General features: G+C 34.9%; 1 protein-coding gene across 5 annotated transcripts in view; it reads left to right on the plus strand.

Annotated features, from left to right (window-relative positions):
* CSMD3 (CUB and Sushi multiple domains 3) overlaps positions 1-17,224 on the plus strand; it is a 1,092,836-nt gene that overhangs the window by 486,292 nt on the left and 589,320 nt on the right. For all 5 annotated transcript variants that reach the window (XM_088798979.1, XM_088798980.1, XM_088798981.1 and 2 more), the window contains one exon: positions 1,088-1,212. In XM_088798979.1, the coding sequence (XP_088655105.1) occupies positions 1,088-1,212 (125 nt within the window). The remainder of the gene's footprint in view (positions 1-1,087; positions 1,213-17,224) is intronic.

The following is a 17,224-nucleotide window of genomic DNA, read 5'->3' on the forward strand; positions in this document are numbered from 1 at the left end:
CCTTTCAAATTGTCCTCTACATTGTTCCAGAGATATTTTCGTACAACAAAAATGTAATCATGTAATGCTCTGCAGGACAAGCTCAGGGCACTGAACAGGAGCTGTTCAGGCGTAGGCTGGGTGAGAAGTGCAGGTAAGGCCTTCTAAGCAGGAAGGGTCAGGGAGAGCAGTACAGACTGAAAATGCCATGGTATGTGCAGAAACTGTCACCTGCTGAAAGTGCTCATTGTGTGTGGCCTTGGGTTAGAGATGAGGTGAGGAAGTTGTCTGGGACTTACTGCTGGAAGGCTTTTTTAAGCCACGTTAAGGAAATTGGACTTGATATATTTTTGCTAGTGAGTTGTTGTTTAAGGATTTTTCAGGAAGAAAATACATGCTCAGTTTTTTATTTAAGGAAAAAAAAACACACTACCCTTTGCAATTAGGTTTTAAAAAATGATCATTTTAGTAACTTCACTTTCAATGGAAAGGAAAGCAATATCCAAATTGCAATAGGTTAAATAATAAAAGGTGGGTGAATTATATATGAAAAACGATCAGCACTATTTTGCAGCCTATATGCATACAGATATATGAGTGTGTGTGTGTGTAAGTGTGTGTGTGTGTGTGTATACATACATACATACACAGGTAGACATGGATGCACAAATATGTGTCCAAATAAATACACATAAAATACCTGCTAGAGAAGTACTATAATGTGGTATGAACACAAACACTGGGGTTCATGTCAAGAAGTCCACTTTTTCCTTCATATTTACCACCTTCTTAGGAAAGGGCACTTAGTCACTTATTTAACCTTGACTTCTACAACTAATAACAAGATAACTAAACTTAATGACGACTTTTTACAATCCCTACCACTATCTGCATTTTATTCATTTACAGCAGATTCATCTGTTTATTACTTTTAGTATACATTTGTACAAGTCATTTTTTTCCTTCATATTTTGTTTTCCCAGTAGAAAAATACTTTTTGTCACAATGGAACATTTTTGACCTGTTAGCTATTGCCAGTAGAAGAGGAACCTAATCCTTAGGCTATGTGTTTCTAATCCTGTTTTTTTAATCCTTTGTTCAATTTTAGCCTTGGATCAACTGTGCAGTTTTCTTGTGATGAAGATTATGTCTTACAAGGTGCTAAGAGCATCACCTGTCAGCGGATAGCTGAAGTCTTTGCGGCTTGGAGCGATCACAGGCCTGTATGTAAAGGTAAGGAAACATCATTGAAATAATATTACTCTCTTAACACATTTTAATAGTTTGAAATTTGTTCTATTGTATACAAATTTTAATTAAATCTTTGAGGTGTGATGCCGTCTTTAAGGAAATATTGAGCTCATGTATTTATCAACAGTTATTGAAAATCTGTGCTATGTGAACCACTGTGTTAGGCTCCTAAGGAATTCCCAATGTAATAGTCACATAGCAACAGATTGGATCATAAAATATATAATACAAGACACTGGTACCTTAGTTGGCCCTTTTTTTTAAAATCACACATTACCCTGTGTAAACATTGATACAGATGGTAGGAATTTTTTTTTTTTAACCGTAATTCTACCTTCACTTGTATGATTTGCCATTTTAATTGCTGGTGTGTCCAATAACAGTGATGTTGGTGGCAGTAGATATGGAACACATGGTATAACTTAGTTAATTTAAACTAAGTTCTTTGGCTTTCATATTACTAGTAACTGCAGATAAGTATTACTCCCACCACCTTTCCATGAATTAAATATTTCTATTGGATTTAATAAGGCCTCTTTTTCTCTAAACTTTATTAAGCAGTGTTTGACTGTGAACACCTCAGCCTAGCCCACTGGCATTCTTGACTGCTTGTTTATTGCTGTTATTGGTAATAAGGGCAGCTCTGCATATTTCAGTGTCTTAGTCCTCAAAATTCTGCTAGCTCTCCTTCTCTTTCAGAGAATATTTTCACTGATTCACCATAACCTGCAGATTACTTACAGACAGAATGAGGGTGATATTTGAGGAATAGAGAAGGGACAGATGTGAGAGCTACTGTAAAGGGAAAAAGACATAATATTTGACAACTGGCTGGATATGGAAGGAGAAAGCGACAAGATAGGGTCAAAGATGAATGTTCAAGTCTGTGAGCTTAGAAAAATCTCATGCAGTTAGAAGAAACTGAAAAAATAAAGTCGTATGGGAGAGTACTTGCTGTTACTGCAATGCTGTCATCATCAGCATCATTTTTGAGGCACTTAACGATGTGCCAGGCATTGTGCTAACCACTGCATGCACTCCGTCTCATTTAAGCCTCCAAACAAACCGATGGAGGCATTTTCATCTCCATTTTAGAAATGAGGAATATAAGGCATCGAGAGATCCAGTCACTTTCCCAAGCTAAAATACCTGGAAAATGGCAAAGTCCTTGGTAAGATTATCCATAGAATGGAGAGAGAAGACTGAGCACTAAGGAGGGAGTAGAAAATGATGAAATGGAAGCAACAGGGATAGTCCACTCACCTGGCAGTAGCAACCCACAGTAAGAAGGTTCAAGTAAGACTCTCAGCTTCAAGTAAGACTTTCCTGTCACACGTAGATGCTTATCCATTACCCTTCTAATTTTCAAAGGCTTATAAAACGAGATATAGTGCAAGAGCATTAAAAATAAGTAGTGAAATGGGGATAATGAGAACATTTGGTAAAATGGTTACATGATCCTAAAAACTTACGGACAAGTCGGTAAACAACTTTTAAGACTGATTCATACATTCGACTTAAATATGACAGCTGCCAAACAAATAGGAAAACCTGATCGATGTACATGGAAACCATCAGGTATAAAATACAAATATAACAATGCACAGCAAAAACAAACTTTTCTCCTGGATTTGAGATCTGAAATATCTTGCATTGTGCTTTTTAAAGTGGATACTGCATGATAAATATGGTGGTAGTTACTTTTATTAATATCCCAACAAAGAATAGAACACTAAATTGTATGAGGTAGATTTTTTATGGTGTCTTCCACTCAAAACAAATTATACTTATAAGGGACAATATAGTGAAAATCATGTTTTCAAAATCGTGTGATTCAAGTGTGCTGCTTCAGTTTTACATACACTAGAGGTGTGTATTTTTCATTGGCAAAAAAAAAAAAAAAGGGAAAATAAAAGATTCAAGAAAAAGAGATGAATGTTAATGCGAAAAGAACATTTCACACAAGAAGAGAAGTTATAGCCAGATCATGGAATTTAAGGTCTACATAAAGTAAGATTGAGACTATAAACCATCTTTTTTTTTATTCAGGACTCTCATTTCAAAAAAAAGAATACATCATATTTATTATGATTGTAAATTGTTCAAAGGCAGAAATAAGGTGCCATGATTTTATTTTTCATAAATCCTGTACCACAAAGAACAGCTCTATACTGACTTAAATCTGAAGAAATATTTGTTGAATATTAATGTATGATTATTTTTCTTTGATTACAAGATGGATGAAATGTATATTTTTTTTATTATTATTCATTCAGCTGTCTTCAGTCATTAGCTGGGAGGTATACAATTTGCATATACTAACATTATTTCATCTGAATTCTATATTTTTCTGAAGATATTAATCATTTATGTATAGTTTTATTTGCTCATTTTATGCAAGGCACATGTGTGTATGGTTTATAAAGTACATTTTGCTATTAGAAATCACTGGCTGTGGTTCTGGAAACGGGAATGGAGGAACATGCTGAAATAGTAATTGAAGTTTTGAAATGACTATCTACTGTGAGTCTGAACAAAGAATAGTTTCATGTCTCATGGGTGCTTGGACAGAATAAATATGCTTTTTTCCAGACAGCAGCATAAATAGCAGTATCAGTGCACTGCACCTTTGAGAGGTTATTAATATAGCTTCTGTCTATGTATTGCATGGTTGAGCAGTCAAGAAATGGTGATTTTAAAAGGACTGAAAGTTCAGACAAACAGCAAATTGTGAATTAAAAGAAAAGAGTGATTCAGAAATCACTATTAATGGATTTTACACAAACTCAGACACTAATTTTCATTCCATAGAATGCATATATATATGAGATATTTGCCAATTTGCAGTTATGGGAAAATTATTTCTTTGTTGAAAATGCAATAGATACCAAAAGCTTGAGCTTATGCAAATAAGAAGACTTATCCATTTGGATGGTCCATAGAATGTTTATTTTAGACATTCATAATGCTCAAAGAAACAGAATTTGTTTGAGAATTGATAATTTATTAACTCAGAAACATTTAAGAGAGTTAATATTGATTGATTTGACTAAAATTTTTGACTAATTTTGAATCAGTATTTATTTGGAAGGTTCCAAATAACCAATGTTTTGTCTCTTAAGGCACAAGGGCATAAAGCACTTATGGAAGTAATGGGAGGGATGATTTGGGGAGTATTGTAAAAGAAGGCAAAAGAAATACAAAAATACTGGAAGCTGGGCTAAAATTAGGCTTATTTTTGACATTCAATTTTATATTAGTTTCAGGTGTACAAAATAATGGTTAGACATTTATATAACCTACAAAGTGATTGCCCCAATAGGTTTTTCATGCACCAGACACCATATATAGTTATTACAATATTATTGACCATATTCCCTAAGCTGTACGTTACATCTCCATGACTATTTTGTAACTGTCAAATTGTACTTCCCAATCACTTCAATTTTTCACCCTGCTCCTCCATCCGCTCCCATCTTGCAACCATCATTTCGTTCTCTGTATTTATGAGTTTATTTCAATTTTGTTTTTTCATTTATTTTGTTTTTCAGATTCCACATATAAGTGAAATCATATGGTATTTGTCTTTCTCTGCCTGACTTATTTCACTTAGCATGATACCCTCTGGGTCCATCCCTGTTGTTTCAAATGATAAGGTTCATTCTTTTTCATGGTTGAGTAATATTCTACCATATATACAAAGTCTGACAATTAAGTTTGCAGACTTGTTGCAAAGATGTGGCTAACCTTTTTTTTTGATATCAGATGGATTATTCATCATGAATTTGTATCAACTGGACACAGTTAACCAAGTTTACTATTTGGAAGTGCTGAAAAGGCTTTGTGGAAAAGTTAGACGACCTGAACTTTTCACTAACAATTCATGGCTCTTGCATTATGACAATGCACCAGCTCACACAGCACTGTCTGTGAGGGAGTTTTTAGCCAGTAAACAAATGACTGTATTGAATCACCTCGCTACTCACCTGATCTGGCCCCCAATGACTTATTTCTTTACCTAAAGATAAAGGAAATATTGAAAGGAAGACATGTTGATGACATTCTGGACATCAAGGGCAATACAACAACAGCTCTGATGGCCATTTCAGAAAAAGAGTTCCAAAATTGCTTTGAAGGGTGGACTAGGTGCTGACTTTGGAGCATAGCTTCCCAAGGGGAGTACTTCAAAGGTGACCATAGTGATATTCAACAGTGAGGTATGTTGCACTTTTTTTAGGATGAGTTCAGGAAATTAATGTCCAGTCACATATATATATATATATATATCATCTTTTCTTTATCAATTCAGTTTTTGTTTGGAATATTTAATCCATTTACATTTAATGTAATTATTGATAGCTATGTAGTTACTGCTATTTTATTAATTGATTTCTGATTGTTTTTGTAGTTCTTTGTTCTTATTCTCTTGTTCTGTTTTTGCATGTTGATTACTTTCTGCTGCTTCTTTATTTCTTGGATATCTCTTGTAGATTTTTATTTTGTGGTTACCATGTGCTTTATCTATATACCAAGCTGATGGGCAGTTTAAGTTTGAAAACTTTCTAAAATCACTGTCATTTTTACTCACCTCCTCCATGTTTATATTTTTCTCTCTTTTTTTTTTTTTTTAACTTCTTTTGGGTGTGTGCGTTTGTGTGTATCACTTAATTTACCATTGTAATTACACATGATTTTCCAACTTTTGCCTTTCAGTCTTTGTATTAGTTTTTCTATTGTTTGATCCACTGCTTTCATTATGTGAGAATTATTTTTCTTTGCAATATTTCCTTATTTATATTATTTATTTATTCATTCATTCATTCATTCATTCATTCATTTATTTTTGTTCTTCTTCTTAAAGATATCTCTTTAACATTTCTTGTAGTACTGCTTTGGTTTTGATGAATTCCTTCAGCTTTTCTTGTCTGGAAGGCACTTTATCTCTCCTTAGATTGTCAATGACAGCCTTGCTCGATAGAGTAATCTTGGTTGTAGGTCCTTGTCTTTCATTACTTTGGAAATTGCATGCCAGTCCCTTCTGGCCTGAAAAGTTTCTATTGACAGTCTTATGGGAGCTCCCTTGGTAACTGATTGCTTTTCTCTTGTTGCTTTTAAGATAGTTTCTTCATTTTTAACCATTGGCATTTTAATTTTGATGTGTCTTGGTGAAGGCCTCTTTGGGTTCTTCTTGTTTGGAACTCTCTGCACTTCCTGAACTTGTATGTCTATTTTCTTCAGGTGAGGGAAGTTTTCAGTCATTATTTTTTCAAATAGGTTTTCAATCCCTTCCTCTCTCTCTTCTCTTTCTTGTACCCCTATGATGTGAATGTTGTTACTCTTGATGTTGTCACAGAGGTCCCTTAATCTATCCTTATTATTTTGTTTTTATTCATTTTTCTTTTTACTGTTCTGATTGGGTGTTTTCCACCACCTTGTCTCCCAAAGCACTGAGTTGATCCTCTGATACAAGTAATCTATTATTCATTCCAACTGATGTATTCTTCATTTCAGTTAATGTATTATTCATTTTTGACTGGTTATTATTTTATTATATTTTTATGTTTTCTATGTGTTTGTTGAACTTCTCACTGAGTTCATCTATTCTTCTCTTAAGTTCATTGAACATCCTTATAACTGGTGTTTTGACCTCTTCATCAGGTAGATTTCTTCCCTCCTTTATGTTTAGTTCTTTATGTGAAATTTTGTTCTGTTCTTCCTTTGGGACCTATTACATTGTGTTCTCATTTAGGCAGCCTCCCTGTATTTGTTTCTATGTATTAAGTAGATCTGCTACATTCCCCAGTCTTAGCACAGCAGCTTTATGTAGTAGGTGTCCTGAGGGAACCAGTGGCATGGTCTCCCTGTTCACCTGAGCCATGCACTCCAGGTGTGGCCCTTGTGTGGGTTGTGAGTACTCTCCTGTTACAGTTGAACCTTGATTGCTGTTGGCATGTCAGTAGGTGGGATTGACCCTCAGTCTGACTGGCTCTGAGTAGTGGTTATGACTATAGAGAGCAAGTTGTTGTTTGTGGAGTGATTCCATGGTACGAGATTCACCTTAGTCAGGCTTGATACCTGCTGAATCCACCTTTTGGGTGTGTCATTTGTGGCCCTAATTGGGTAGCACTCTGGTGTGGTGTGAAGCCTACCACCAGGTGTGCTTGTTCTAGGGCCTCTTATGAGGGGCTTTAGTGCAGACCAAGGTCAGGGACACCTCACCTGGTAGGAGACACAAAGTGAACTGCCATTGGTAGCTGCCTGTGCTGGGATTGGAAGTGCCTGGGAGTGCTAATGCTGTGAACTGAGGTTCACTGTCCCTAGTGTCGGGCTGGTGGCTGCTTAGCAAGCGATCCAGGCCATGCTGTAGTGTGGGCTCAGGCTATCAGCTTGTGTGAATTAGCTTCTGAAAACGGATCATACCTGTTGCGAGAATCGGGTAGGACAGGGTCTCAGATAATCACCAGGGTGGGGCAAGCACTGTGTTTTCCAGTTTGATGGAGACTCAGAATTGGCACCAGCACCTGTGGGCTGGGTGGGGGGGCGGTGTCAACAATGAAAGTACCTGCCTTCACTTTAGTCCCAGAGAGAACTGCCCCTCCCGCCTTTGCCCTGAAGCCAGACAATTCGTTTCCTTGCCATATGTCCCTATCACTTTTTGATCTTATGTCCCTTCACTGAATCTTAGGGCAGTTTTTATAAGTGAATGAGTCTATGCTAGGACCCTTTAAGAAGGCACTTGGATCTATAGCAGACCTCTTTCTCACCCGACTGAATCCCTGCTGATTTTCATAGCCAGCTGTTGTGATGACTTCTGTTCCTAGCACTACTGCTCATGCTGGGGAGCCCCATGTGGAGCTGGGACCCCTCACTCCTCAGTGGGGATTCCACAGCTGAGATATCCCTTTCAATTTTTAACCACCACACATGGGTGTGAAAACAACCCGTTTCATTTCTCTGCCCCTCTTACCAGTCTCAATGTGGCTTCTTTACATCCTTAGTTATAGTTCTGTTCAACTGGACTTCAGGTGCTTCTCAAGAGTGATTGTTCTATAATTTAGTTGTAATTTTGATGTGGTTGTGGGAGGAGGTGAGCACAGCATTTACCTACTCTGCTATCTTCACTGGAAGTCACTGGGAGTCACCTTTTACATACTTTATTTAATCAATCACCAATTATCTTCCTCATCTGAATTTTACAGAAGATTGTACATCTCTTGTAAGAAAACATTATTATATATTACCTAGTTTTGTGTGTATGTCTTGTTAACCAATGCAAAATAATAAGAAACCTTACATACTGTATATCCCATATAGTATTTAGTCTGGCATACCTACTAATGTTCATTAATATTTGTGGAATCCAAAGTAAATTAATCAGTACATTAATAAGTAAATAGACAATTATCTACTTCATAGGGTGTTAAGAATTTATATGAGGGTGGCATTATACCTAATATAAAAGTACTTAGTATATGGGCTAAACACAAACAATTGATAGAAGTGCTAGATGTTGTGATGGTTCTGCTGCTGATAATAATTGTTAACTCATCTGATTCCAAAAATCACCCAGAATGTGTGTCCATCCAGTTGTTTCTTTAACTATACCAAAATTATCCCAGCAGGTGAATAGTAAACAAAATCACCATCCTCATTTTTATATATATCTGACCTGTCCTGAATGAAAGCAAACCTATTAACCATATTTTGCTGACTTTTCAGTATCTTACTTGACTTGCACCTCCTCCAAAAATTCTTTCCTGATGTCTTCAATAATCCTTTATTCCCCCCCACCTTTGTTTCACATTACTTCACATTTTTAACACTGAATTCTATTCTGTTTACCACTGCTTCCTCATCATTTCATGGGCCATAGATTTGCTTCTTCAACCAAAATCATCTCAGAAAGAACAAAATAATCAGCACTTCTTAAATGATTGAGTTTTCAGTGGATCTGTTTCAACTGTTGCCAAGAAAAGGACAGTTACCGGTGTGGTCTATCCAGATATTGAGTTTGATTAAACAGAAAGATCATAATGAGGTTAAAATTCTCTCTTCATATACAAAGTGAAAAAAGGCTGTACAGTTTGTATGTTAGATAATTACTAGCCTAACCTAAGAGCTAAACAGTATTTATTAATGGATTTGCAGGTCATAGTTTGCCAAATTCTTTCACATATAAATTCCTACTCATATTTTATTCTTCTTCATAATATTTAGCCCAGTAACCAATATGCCCATGTTTTTGTTCACATAATAGTTGCTAAATAAACATTTTGATTAAATATTTTGGGGAGATTTAATTATTTATAAAAAAACAATTTAAGAAGATAGTAATGTGCTGGTTGTAATGAAAGAAAGTTGCCCTGGTAGAAAGTCTCCTGTTATGCAAAAGCAATTAGAAAATTTTGCCCAAGAGCAAACCAGAACCTGCTGAAATTTATCAACTAGAAACACATATAGCAGGTGTTTTTTTGTAGTTGTTATTGATGCCTTCTCAGTTTCATGGAATAATGTTACAGATGAGGTGATGCATAATAAGGATGATATTAGCAATTAATAGAATGACATATGGTGAAGAAGATAGACAGATGGTCTAGATATGGATATTTATCATACACCCGTGTTTCTTGATGTTCTTTTATTTTTTTCGAAGAACAAGTTTGAAATTTGTTATGTAATTTTGATAAGAAAATTAATTTTACTGCATTCCAATGATGAACATATCGGGGTGACAAAAAAAAGGTATACACATGACTTGTATTCATCTTTTGTTATCAGTATATATTATTACAATTTTAATACAGTTTTTTATTTTCTTAATATGTGTTTATATTTTTTTGGTACCCTCTGCATTTTAATTATATGACGGCATTTACATGTTATGTTTTGGATATGAATAGTGATACATTTATGTATATCATTTAAAATTCAAAACAATTAGAAATTTTGCATTTCAGTGATACCCTTCCAACGTTGAATTGTTCAGAAATACATTCCACACATCTTAGTTACCTCACAAATTATTAGGAAAAATGCGCAAATAGTTAGCAAATAAATGATTTTGTTTGGTATACAGTAGAGGGGAAATCTCCACAGATACAAGTGAGAAGATTCATTTTCAACTCACCGATTTCCTGGGGCTATGACCCTGCTAATCTTGCTTACCCTTCTCTGGGCTTCAGTTTGCTATCTTGTAAATTTATGAAGGTGTGTATACAAGGTCATTGCTAGAGACTTCTTCCCATTGTAAATTCTAAATGTTTTTTTTTTTTGAATGGGGGAGAGGAAATCAAACACATGCTATTAAAGATTCATGGAACAAATACATTTCAAGATGTCATATGCATACTACTGAAATAAATACAATGTGATGTATTTATAAATGAAAACAAATTAACAATGAACACTTTCAGAAGTTTGAAAAGGTGACACTAATAGTACTAAATACCCAGCCTTTTATTTTTTTTCAAATTCGGAATTTTTGTGTTTCAAGTATATAGAGATGAGTAGTCAGTTTTGTAACCTAAAAATATTTACTTATTAAAACTATATTAATACTTTCATAAACTATACAAAATGATAATGAGACAAACGTGTATTTATGGAACTACATGCCAATCATGCCAGATCCCTGCTAGGGAATTATGTAAAATTACTGATTTTCTGGATTTTGGAACATGTTAAGGTTGTTTTTCATTCAGTGTTTATCTTAGTCTGTTCTGGCAGCTATAACAAAAATACCATAACTGAGTGGCTTATAAACAATAAATATTTATTTTTCACATTCTGGAGGCTGCAAAGTCGAAGATGATGTCTGGTCAGGACTGGATTCTTTACTGAAAACTTTAAACTATGATCTCACATAGTGGAAGGGGCAAGGGATGTCTCTTGGATCTCTCTTTTTTTTTAATTAAAGTTTATTGGGGTGATAATTGTTAGTAAAGTTACATAGATTTCAGGTGTACAATTCTGTAATACATCATATGTATATCATGTTGTGTGTTCACCACCCAGAGTCAGTTCTCCTTCCATCACCATATATTTGATCCCCTTTACCCTCATCTACCACCCCACCCCCACCCCGCTTACCCTCTGGTAACCACTAAACTATTGTCTGTGTCTATGAGGTTTTTTTTTCATCATTTGTTTGTCTTGTTCTTTTGTTGTTTTCAGTTTTGTATACCACATATCAGTGAAATCATATGTTTCTCAATTTTTTCTATTTCACTCAGTATAATAATCTCAAGATCCATCCATGTTGTCGCAAATGGCACTATTTCATCTTTTCTTATAGCAGAATAGTATTCCATTGTGTATATATACCACAGCTTCTTTATCCAATCATCTATACAAGGACACTTTGCTAGTTTCCATGTCTTGGCTACCATAAATAAGGCTGCAATAAATATCAAAGCACATATATCTTTACGCATAAATGTTTTCACATTTTTTGGGTAGATATTCAGGAAAGAGATTGCTGGGTAGTCCATATGTTCTATAGAACATATGGTAGTTCTATTCTTAATTTTTTGAGGAACCTCCACACTGCCTTCCACAGTACCTGCACCAACCTACAATCTTACTAACAGTGTATGAGTGTTCCTTTTTCTCCATAGCCTCTCCAACACTTGTCATTATTTGTCTTGTTGATGATGGCTATTATAACTGGTGTGAGGTGATATCTCATTGTGTTTTTTATTTGCATTTCTCTGATGATTAGTGATGTTGAACATTTTTTCATGTCTATTGGCTATTGGTATGTCTTCTTTGGAGAAATGTCTGTTCAGTTTCTCTGCCCATTTTTTAATTGGATTATTTTTTGTTTTGTTTGTTTGTTGTTGTTGTTGACTGATATGAGTTTCTTATATATTTTGGATATTAGTCCCTTATCGGAGGTGTTTTTTGCAAAAACCTTCCATTCGGTTTGTTGCCTCTTTATTTTCTCGATGGTTTGTTTTGCTGCGCAGAAGTTTTTTAGTTTGATAGAGTCCCATTGATTTATTTTAGCTTTTATTTCCCTTGCCTTTGAGATCAAATTCATAAAATGCATTCTGAACCCAAGGTCCATAAGTTTAGTACCTATGATTTCTTCTATGTAGTTTATTGTTTCAGGTCTTATGTTTAGGTCTTTGATCCATTTTGAATTAATTTTGGTACATGGTGACAGATCAATAAAATACACCAAAAAAAAAGGACAAAAATTCATATGATTATATCAATAGATGCAGAAAAAGCACTTGACAAGATACAACATCCATTTATGATCAAAACGCTTAATAAAATGGGTGTAGAAGGAAAAATACCTCAACATAAGAAAGGCCATATATGACAAACCCTTAGCTGGTATCATAATTAATGGCGAAAAACTGAAGCTCTTTGCTCTATGTTCAGGAACATGACAGGGCCGTTCCCTATCACCTCTGCTTTTCAACATAGTGTTGAAAGTCCACGCCAGAGCAATCAGGCAAGAGAAAGAAATAAAAGGCATCCAAATTGGGAATGAAGAAGTTAAATTGTCACTCTTGCAGATGACATGGTGCTACATATATAAAATCCTAAAGACGCCACCGAAAAGCTATTAGAAGCAGTAAACAAATACAGTAAAGTTGCCAACTACAAAATCAATGTACAAAATTCCTTTGCATTCCTATATATTAACAATGAAACCTCAGAAAAAGAAATTAAAAACAAACAAAAAAAAACCACAATTCCTTTTCCAATTGCAACAAAAATAATAAAATACCTAGGAATAAACTTAACCAAGGATATGAAAGACCTATATGTTGAAAAATATAAGACATTTTTTAAATAAATTGAAGAAGACACAAAAAAATGGAAAGACATTCCATGTTCATGGATTGGAAGAATCATCATAGTTAAAGTGGCCATATTACCCAAAGCAATATACAGATTCAATCCCAATTCAATCCCAATTTTTAAAAGAAATACAACTACAAAATCATCATATTTGTTTGGAACCACAAAAGACCCCAAATAGCCAAAGCTATCCTAAGAAAAAAGGACAGTGTTGGAGGTGTCACACTCCCTGACTTCAGCTTGTACTACAGGGTAATAATAATCAAAACAGTACGGTATTGGCAGAAAAACAGACACACAGATCAATGGAATAGAATTGAAAACCCAGAAATAACCCCACATAAATATGGACAGATAATTTTCAACAAAGAAGCCAAAAACATACAATGGAGAAAAAGCAGCCTTTTCAATAAATGGTGCTGGCAGAATTGGAAAGCCATGTGCAAAAGAATGAAACTGGATTTCTTTTATAAGGGCACCAAACCTGTTCATGAAAGCTATACCCTCATCATCTAATCACTTCCCAAAAGCCCCATTCTTAATCCCATCACATTGGGCATTAGGATTCAACATATAATTTTTTGGGGGGAGTGGGGACACACATATTCAGTGTATAGCAGTATGCTTCTTTACTTTTGTAGACCCAGTATTTATCTTTGGTAAACTATTATATTAACACAATATTGTAGTCCTCGATTTTACTGCTTTGAGTAGTAATTTAAAAACTGGCAAATGTTGTTTTTATTTAGAGCCAAAATTGATGTTATCAATCATCATACTGCTTTAGAGTAATTTAGATTCTGTGGATTTTTCATACCTCATTCACTGTTAAAAATGTGATTTCATTTTAAGGTAAATGATTACATGTGTTCAAACATTTCCTATTATTAAATGCACCCCTATAATATGTTGATTGTAAGCAGTGTATCCCTAGAAAGATGAAGTTGATTATAACATGATTTTTAATTTTGCTATGTGCTAACAATTATAGTTTTGAATTTTTAAATGACAAATAAATATTTTAATTTTTATAATCAATCAATAACAATCCTAGGAGAGTTGGGAGAAAAAAATAAACAGGAAACAACTTTTTAGTTCTTAGCATATATAATTTAAAATGCCTGAGGATTTGAAATTTCATAGGATAAAGTGAAACGTGTCAGTACTAAAGTACAAATAACTAAGGAAATAAAAATAATAACCAAATAAACAATGGATGTTTTAGTTGAACTAGACAGCCAAAGTCGGTGGGGGCGGGGGAGACTGAAATGTGTTATCTTTATAAAAGGTTGAAAAAATTGAAAACTAATGAAATCAGTACAGGCAATTCAAAATCTGCAGTAGAAACTACCTATTTGAAAGGGAATTTCAAATAATTCTTAAAATGCAATGACTTTTTTGTGTTTGTAGTAAATCTGTGAGATTACTCAAAATTCCCCTATAATGTAGAAAGCCTTATTTCCTGTGTTTGATGAGAGGTTGTGATATTTAGCAAAAGGCACCTGGAAAATCAATGATGACTTAATAGCCTTCCAGCTAATTCTGATCCCACAAGAAAATGAGATAAGTAAAAATAGTGGAGTGAGAACTCCATTCCCATACTTAGCTTCTCCATGGTGCAAACTCACTTTTGTTTTAAAATAGCAGAAGAGCTACCTCTGGGCAGGACAGTTTGTAAATAAAATGATCACAGTGTGATCTCTGGAATGTCTGATGCTTTGTATATATATGCAAAATACAGAATTTTATGATGCAAAGAGAAAGATACAGTGTGATATGAAAAATATATAAAACCAGGGAGAGACATGGACACCAAATAGGAAACACAAGGCATAAGCAAATATGAACAGACAGGATTGCTGAGAAAGGGGATATTTTTAATATTTATATTGAATTTATATGAAATTTTAAAAATCATGTTTTTTTACCCATAAAATGAACATACAGAATTTATCATATTTTGACACATCTTTTTTTTTAAGGTATAGATTGTATTCTACTGATTAGCTAGTCTTACAATAATTTTTGTGGGTCCAGATAAAAAGCATTAACATTTCCAACAACTAGCAATGCCCAGCACATTCCAGACACGCTCATAAATACATAAATGAATGATAGTTTTGTTTCCCACCATGCTAGACACATTGTAAGCAACACAGAATAGAATTGAACAGATTGTGCCCTTGAGGAATTTACAGTCTCATGGAAAACACAGTACAGTCAAAGTAAACCTACCCCAAAACATCACAAAAGCAACAGAGGTGTGGTTACATAGACATAAGGACTATTCAGAACAAAGGAAGGATAGAAGACAGAAATAATATTAGCCTTTGGGAAATAAATGTCATTGGTATTGAAAATGTTACTTAGTCACTTTATCTCTGAGTTGAGTATTACTACAAATTCCTTTATTTTGGAAATAATTTACTTATTCACCATCATTGACATTTGAGTGCTAATTATTTATTAGCTAAAGGGAGAAAACAATGAGCAAGAAATTATATTTTTCTCACGAAGATCAGAAATCTACTTTAGTGGACAAAACACAACAGAAATGTACACATTGCAGTACATCACAATAGGATATATTGCAGATAAATGAACACAGTGCTTTTGATCTGAAGAGGGTAAAACAACCACTCAACCTAGAAGAGTCCAAAAATGTTCATTAAAATGAATGAGTAGAGATTTAAGAAGGAGAGCCAGACAGACAGACATAGGCATGAGAGATGGACATATATTGAAGACAGAGAAAACCATACATAAAACTGCACGGTCATGAAAGAGATCCTGTTAGAAAGAGAACGAGACACTGGTGAATGAATTGAGGAAGAGCATGAACATATGGAGGATGGGAAAAATTGAGAGATAACTTCAGTTTGGTCAGACAGATGGATCTTACTGTGAATGGTCTTATACGTCAATGCTAAGATAAATATTGGGTTATATCTTGGATACATAAAGAAGAAGAGGTTATTGCTTTTTGGCTTTTTTTAGAAAACAGGATGCCATATTAATGTAATACATTGAACAAGTATTTATTGAGTGATGATTGTATGCTAGTCAGACACTGTGCTAGGTGCTAGGGATAACAGATAACTAAGACAAAGTTCATACCTACAATTAATTTACTCTCGCTGATTGGGGGTGGGGGGCAAAAGGAGATCCCAAAGTTAATATACAATAATATTTTACCATAAACTCCATGCTAGAACTATATAGAAGGTGGATGTCCTGAGGCTCACCAGAGAAGGCTTCCTACAGGAGAAAGATCCTGAGCTGAATCTTGAAGACATAGTAGATAGGGCTAATGAGTATGGTGGTGGATATGAGGGGTACACCAGATAGAACTATATGAGCAAATATAAATATATCAGGGTGCAATGTTATAGAAAATGGAGCACAAATGGAAAGAGGCAAGATTGAAGGCAGAGTTTCCATGTAACAGATAGGAAGAGGAAGTTGAGCCTGTGACGGAGACTAAAAAAGTTGCTGCAGGAAACAGAGATGGATAGTACAAGAGAACAGTGTTATAACACCACAGGGAGGAGAAATTTTATAAATGAGATGTGGCCAACATCATTAAATGATGCAAAGTGGTTGAAAAAATAAGAACTTGTTGAATTCAGCAACCGAGAGGTCACCGGCGACTTTGGTAAAATCATTTTCATTGTAACTGTTGATGTAAATGCCACGTGGCTATAGTTGAGGAGCAAAGAGGTGAGAAAATTGGGGCTTAAAGAGAAAAGCAGAAGCTTGACTACAAAGCAAAGGGCAGAGCTAGGTTGATAAACAGAGAGGAGTATGCAATTGGGTTCAGATTGTTTTCAAGACCTGAACGGTTTATAAGCAAGAACAAAGGTCCATCTGAGACAGTGGGGTATGGGTCAGTTGGAAGATACAGATCAGGATATGAAGGGCCTGGGGTTCAGAATAGAAGGGATGTCTTTTCCCGGATAGGAGCTAATATTCCATCTCCTTTGAGGTGGGAGACCATGAGGAAGCAGCCAATGAAGGTACAGATAATTTTGCAGGCGGGAAACAGAAGGCATCATTCTCAAATGGTACACTTGTTCCTTCCCTACTGTTTTTCTGTAAATTAGGTGAGGTCATCTGAGGAGAGGAAGAAATCCAGCAGTTCTATGACGCATTAGGATGGAACCAAAGACGAAATTGA

Source organism: Rhinolophus sinicus, chromosome 6, assembly GCF_057876585.1.
Source record: "Rhinolophus sinicus isolate RSI-liver-muscle chromosome 6, RSI-T2T, whole genome shotgun sequence".
In the NCBI taxonomy this organism is placed as follows: domain Eukaryota; kingdom Metazoa; phylum Chordata; class Mammalia; order Chiroptera; family Rhinolophidae; genus Rhinolophus; species Rhinolophus sinicus.